Genomic DNA, 7,037 nt, shown 5'->3' with positions numbered 1-7,037 from the left:
GTAAGGAAATCTACGATTTACAGAATTATTAAAAAAATAATTGCAGTCTGTTTCAGAAAGCACATGGAGCGAATTTTAAAATAGAAAATCATTTGAGAGAAAGACTTCTTTAAGAATTTTCGACAGTAGACAAAGATCTTGTCACGATTCGAAATAAGTATTGCCTGAACTTAGTCGGAGCTCACTGTGGGAATATAAAAAAATGAGTTTCTACTGAAAAAAGCATTCCAGAAAATCTATTTTAATGAATATTTTATAAAGGTGAAGCATGGATCAACGACGAACATACACCAAATTAATATATTCTGGAAAGATGAAACTATCACGAGTCGAAGACACGCTTTTTTAAATAATTCATTTTCTGGTTTAAATCCACCATAAAGAAAGGGACGCAGACTGATCATAATACACATCGGAAGCTCAAACGGTTTTATTGAACGTGGTTTATTGAATTTAGAGTCTACTCGTAGGGGTGACTACCATAAGAACATAGATGCTGATAGTTAGAACAAATTATTTCTTTCTCGGAACTGTATATGTAATAGTAATGGATAATGCAACTTATCACTGGAGACTTTTACAAAAAGTACCCACAACTAAGTGGTTAAAAAAGATTTAGAGAATTGGTTAAATTCAAAGAATATTGGGTTTCGTCCCAATTTTGTGTGAGAAGCTGTATTCTTTGTGTTCCCTTCATGAAAAGGAATTAGAAAAATATTGAATTGCAGAAATTAGTTTCTATAACAGGTGAAAAATTTAATGTTTCGACGAAACAATTTCTAATCAAAAGAGATTTAAAATTAAAGCCAATATTCAAAGATATTCATCATCAAACTTTGATGTGTATTGATTCTTTTCATTCACGAGGTATATAAACAAACATGAGAGAAGTTTTTTGTAGAGCGGGACACTCATTACAAAATTATATGTAATTATTTTCTTAGATTTTTTTCTATTGAGTTGAAGAAAAAATAGCAAACTTATTTGATACATCTTCCCATTGGAATTGGAGGTTAGAAATCCCTCAATTTTTTTTAATTCGTTACAAACGATTTTTCAGAGGTTCCAAATATATTATTTGATATTTGGACTCACCTTAATATATAAATAAGGTTTTTTGAGGGCAAATAATACATTGATATAAACCAAAATATTTAAAAGATTCCTTTATAAAAATCCAATAATCACAAAAGTCAGAATTTTATGTTATAACCACCTATGGGATGAATCAAAGAACTTTTCATTGAAATTGAGAGTAAATAGTTGGTAACAAATTTATTATTTAAGATTCCTTGCAAACGAATTATCACTCTCAAACTATTATTTGATTTAGATCGAAATTTGGCCGAAATATTCCTGGTATATAAAAACACACTATTTATTATAATATATTTTATGTACTAGAGCAGAATAAAATTAGACTGGAGGCGCCATCTATTGACTTTAAAATAAAAAGAAATCATTGATACAATCTTCACATACATGTTTGCGAGATTAGCAGAATATTTGATATTGTTACAGTAGCCCTGGTTCCAATAGCTTTGATTGTGACCATTTTAGTTTAATATTAACTTCTTCAAGCAAATAAGAAAAAAATACTCTGAATCAGAAGTGCTGCAAAATAAGAACAAACGTGAGAAATGTTATGATCGATTTATGCTATAAAGATTCCTTGTGGAAAAATGAAACAGAAAAAAAAATGGAATTTCATATCTTCAGCTGTTTAGAAGTTATAAACAGGTTAATAAAGTGAAAATATGAGTGTACACCCCATATATTCATTCTGAGTATAACTTCAAAAAATATAATAACTATCTACTAAAAGAAGTGATACGCGTTTGGATAACGATTGCTTCATTATTTTATTACTCTTCCACTTATAAAAATGGACTATATAATGAACCAAAAGTCAAATTCATTTGTGATGATTCCCTTTAAGAGCAATGATCACTTAACAATCAATATTTTTTTCTATTATAGTGAGAAGAGAATATTCGGAAGAACGTTCCATTGGAATTGAGAATTAATATTCCGTGCAAAAGATTTTTCATTTATTTAATAAATATCATTTGATTTGACTCCCCACGAGTTACAATTAACGTTTTTTTATGTCAAATAATATATTCATATGGACTGAATATTTATAAGAATGGACCAAGAGTTAAGAAACATTATTGGAAAAATTCGAGATTGTATCGCCTGGTATGTTCAATAGTTTCACTACAAGGTGCCCTACAGATACACTCCAATTTGATTCCGAACACATATAAATTTCAAATTTTAATTAATATCTTCGAAGAAATAATTTATTTTCATTCACCAAAAACTAATTATTTAGATATTAGTAAACAATATTAAACAGCATTTATATTTTTAGTACTGTTGTTAAAGATATGGAAAGATTTTTTCAGAATTTCTTTGAAAATACCGACAATTAAGTTGTGAAAAATTCATGATCAAAAATATGAAATTGGATAATATATTTCAATGTTTGATAGGTTAGGTGTAGAATATATGAATATAAATTAATTTTTTTTTAAAAAACTCGACATTAGAATTGAAGTTTCAACAAAAGCTTGTGAGATAAACGTCTTAGAAATATCCTTTGTTATAAATTGTAATCTTCATATTGACGTGATTTAAATGAGTACGAAAATGATGTTTTAAAAAATCAAAACGAAAATCTGCCCAAATTTATCGGTTTTATCAGTTTTTTATCTGAAATTTTTTTCATAAAATAATATTATAATCAAATACATATCACATATTTTTTAGGAAGCTGATATATGTACTTACGAAATTTTTCTATCGACACCCTTTTAAGTAGTAAAAAAAATTAACATAACCTTACAATATTGTTATAAAGACAATCATTGTCATATGTGGATGGCCACTGTCCTCGTCGTGTTACCATTTCCTGGAGGATTAGGTGCCTGTCCCCTAGCACTGTGCCTGTGAACGTGGTGATGCACATGAGGATTTCTCACCGAACTATGACGTCGTTGATTATTAGGAACGTCCGGTAATGCATACCTCAACTTTTCCCAAAAAAGTTTATCACCCCACTGAAGGTAAACATTAGTTTTCAAATAAAGTCTTATATCAGGATCTAAGTCTTTGTGTGGTACTTCACCCAACAGAATAACTATTAATCTTCTTCTTCTATCGCGAAGTACTTGATGATGGGCAGATTTAAATTCGAAACGACACCATTCCGATTTAATAAAATTCTCCGACAGAATCATTATAGTTCTTTTAGATGATTCTACCGCTTGTACTATGGTATCAGCTAGAAAAGCACCCACGGGAAAGTCTCTATAATGCAAACAAAGTTTATAATTGGGTTCTAAAGCTGGTGCTAGTACCTCTGCCACCCACGCTTCGTCCTTGGAACTGTAACTAACGAACGCATCGAACAGTTTCTCCCGTTCGTCTCTATCTAAATCTCCTTCTCGTTGGAATAGTCGAACACCGAATTTGTAGTGAAACCAAACGCGCACTTCTTGTCTATAAATGAAAATAATTAACACAATCAACACGACGACGGCAAATACGGTTAAAGTAATTACTAACAACGGTAGATAATCCTGTATAGCCTGACGTTGGATTATAGTTTTCGTACCTGTTAAGTTTCCGTTTATGCTGTTATCTATGTTAGCGACGCCCGTACAAGAAACGTTTTCTTGATTTACGAAGAAACCGGTATCGGTATTGTATGCATCTAAATTGTAAAAGTCTATGTCTGTCGCATTAAAAATGCACTTCACCGATGATATATCTTTCACTGCATCGCCTCGTATCATCCATTCTCGAAAACGTTCCGTGAAATCACAATCGCAAGACCAAGGATTGTAAGATAGAGTAACTTCGATTAACGTCGAAGGTAAATTCCACATATTATAAACTATTAATCTATTATGATCCAATTTTAATTCTTTAATCTTGCGTAAACTAGAAAAAGTTTGATTATTTATTACGGATATTCTGTTATATTGAAGATGCAGTTCTATCAAACTTTCTAAGCCATCGAATTCGTATCCATACAATTCATTTATTTTATTTCCATTTAAATGTAAAACTTCGAGCTCCTTTAGACCGTTAAATGTACGATTATGTATTGTTTCGATATTCGAGTTATTTAAAAAGAGAATTTTCAATCTTTTTCTTCCGATAAAAGCGTGACTGTTGAGTGACCGCAAGTCGTTTCCGTCGAGGTACAATTGAGTAGCATCCATTGGTATTTGATCCGGGAGTTTAGTTATATACCCACCAGACGAGCAATCGACGACGTTAGCCGACCAAGATTGATCGTGATAACAAGTACAATTTGTAGGGCAAGTCATTTCACAATCACAGGCGTCGAAATCACAACAGTGACATAAAGCGAAACAATGAGTGTCATAAGTACAAAGAAATTGGTAAGGTGCCGCTTCAACAAGTGGTACGTAAGTTGTACCTCTGTTGTATAATAATTGACAATATATACTTTCCAAATCTACTAGTTTAGGTTGTGTTCTTGCTCTATTCATTGAATTAACTTTTTGTAACCATTCCATTGTACAATCACATTGGTAAGGATTTCCTCCTATATAAAATTCCGGTAGATTCTTCTTGGGTGGTACTGCTGATATTCTTAAAGCATTAGGATCTAAATTGCTTATTTTGTTGCCGAATAAATCAACTCTAGTTAAATTAGGTTTCTTAAAAAACGTATAAGATTGTACTTTCGATATTAAATTGTCGTTTAAAAACAAAACTTCGACGCTGTTTGGAATCGCACTACCGGTGATTTCTCGTAATTTATTTGAACTTGCATCGAAAGTACTTAAAGATAAACTCGATTCGATTTCAAAGTAATTACCAAGCTCTTCGATTTGATTAGAATGTATATCGAGCCATTGTAAACCCGTTGGTATTAGGGCATAATCAAACCACTTTAATTGATTATCCGATATATTCAGCCACACCAGACTCGGTAATTTAGCAAACAATTCTCCTATGTCAGTCAGATAATTACCATCCAATCTTATAGCTTGCAAGTTGAGATTATTATCGAAAGAACCGGGCGCAACTCTTTGAATTTTATTTCGAGACAGGTTCAAGATTTTTAGTGCGGTCATTTTGTCAAAAATACCTTTAGAAATATTCCCGATATCGTTTTCTGTTAATCTTAATCCGTACATTTGTTTTAAATCGCTGAATGTTTCGTTCGTGATATAATTAATGTGATTTTCGCCTAAATCCAATGTTTTTAATAAAGGAACGTTTTTTAGAACCTCTGGTACTTGGATCAATTTATTTCCATTCAAATACAAGTCTTGTAAACTGGTACAATTTCTTAAAGATTCCGGATGTATCATAGAAATCTTATTATTATCTATTGATAACAAAGAAAGTGCGTATAGTCCGTTGAATGTTTCACTATCTATTTTGACCAATTTATTGTTGGATATAATTAACGTATGTAAATTAGATAAAGCGGAAAATGTATTTTCAGGTATATATTCTATAAAATTATCGTTTAATCTAAGTATTTGCAAACTATAAAGATCTCTAAACACAGATTGTTCTAATTTGGATATTCTGTTAAAAGATATATCTAGTACAACTAATCTCACTAATCCAGCAAAAGTTGCTGTATTTATCCAATCTGCGGTAAGTTCGTTATGCGACAAGTCCAAAACTAACATCTGTAATAATTCACTAAACAAACCTGGTGCTAAAACGTTGATAGTATTATTTTGTAAATACATTTCTCGCACTTCACGTGTATCCGCAAATAATTCCGGTGGAAGGCTGACTAGACGGTTATCTGACAGTTTAAGTATATTTAGAGAAGTAAGTCCTTCTAAAGCATGATCTGCAAGATTATGTAGACCGTTTCCATTTAAATATAATTTTTGTAAATGAGAAAGACCAGAAAAAGCGCTCGCTGGTAAACGATCTATACTATTTTTCGATAAATCTAATAGTTTTAAATTCTCACAACATTTTTCGGACGGATTAGATGTAAAACGAAAACTATTAACTTCCCTGAGTCTATTTCTAGTTAAATTAAGAACTTCCAAAGCATAAAGAGGACACAAAACTCCTTCTGGTAAACTCCACATATTATTTTCACCTAAATCTAATCGTTCCAAATTCCGAAGTTCTTCCGTAAAAGCATTCGCGGATACTTCTAAAGTCATAGCTGACCAATCCGTATTGTGTGTTCTAACAGTGAGATTGCGGAGTTCTTTAAGTCCTCTGAAAGCTCCATCGGATAAATTTCCAATTTTGCAATATTCAATAGACAACTCACGCAATTCAACAAGTGGTTTAAAACTTCCGGCACTTAAAGAACTTTGAAAAAATAGCGTGTCACTGCACTCCAGCCTCAACCGAACGGTATGCTCGGGCTGAATTATACTCAAGTCTATTTCTAATTCACTATTTATGGTACGCAACCTGCACACTAGAGCAACGTCGTCGTCGGAGTTGCTGTCCACAACCACCCACTTACACTCATCGGGCGCTTGATACCGCAAAGTTTTACTAAGAGAGGCTGATAAAACACTAAAAATCGCCCCGAATAATAAGGCGCACACCACCGTGGTGCCCATGATCGCCGACGGTACGACCCTGCGCTACACCATTGTATTTAACATAGTCGATGTTTTGTTGCATGACCGTTCCACCGAATGTTCGATGCTTGACTGCAGCAGTTGTTGCTACAAGGCCACTAACTTCTCACTGCTCTTACCCTTCCCCTTAGGTTGTCCCCTCCGATACATAGTGGTTCTCTCGCAAGCACCGCTGCCATGCCGCTTCTTGGTTTTCGATAACACACGCTCAAGTCGTTGTTAGCTCCTTCTTTGCCATCTTCGGTAACCGATATGCAAAAACGAAGATCGAATACTTAATAATAATTGGAACTTTGGTGATCGGTAGGTGCCGGTTATAAATATATTAACGAGTGGATCTTAGGATTCCATTTTAATTTTGATTTGAGATATGAGTACCAGGTTGAAATTTTCTAGAAAAATGGTTTTTTTAGC

General features: G+C 32.9%; 1 protein-coding gene across 1 annotated transcript; it reads right to left on the bottom strand.

The window, feature by feature from the left end:
* Positions 1-2,287: 2,287 nt before the first annotated feature.
* LOC130892807 (toll-like receptor Tollo) lies at positions 2,288-6,693 on the bottom strand. The gene has a single exon (XM_057798439.1). The coding sequence runs from the start codon at positions 6,600-6,602 to the stop codon at positions 2,877-2,879; it is 3,726 nt and encodes a 1,241-aa protein (XP_057654422.1). The 5' UTR covers positions 6,603-6,693; the 3' UTR covers positions 2,288-2,876.
* Positions 6,694-7,037: the final 344 nt, after the last annotated feature.

The sequence above is a fragment of the Diorhabda carinulata genome, chromosome 4, assembly GCF_026250575.1.
Source record: "Diorhabda carinulata isolate Delta chromosome 4, icDioCari1.1, whole genome shotgun sequence".
NCBI classification, from domain to species: Eukaryota; Metazoa; Arthropoda; class Insecta; order Coleoptera; family Chrysomelidae; genus Diorhabda; species Diorhabda carinulata.
The sequence above is the reverse complement of the archived record's forward strand: the minus strand, read 5'-3'. Positions and strand labels throughout refer to the sequence as shown.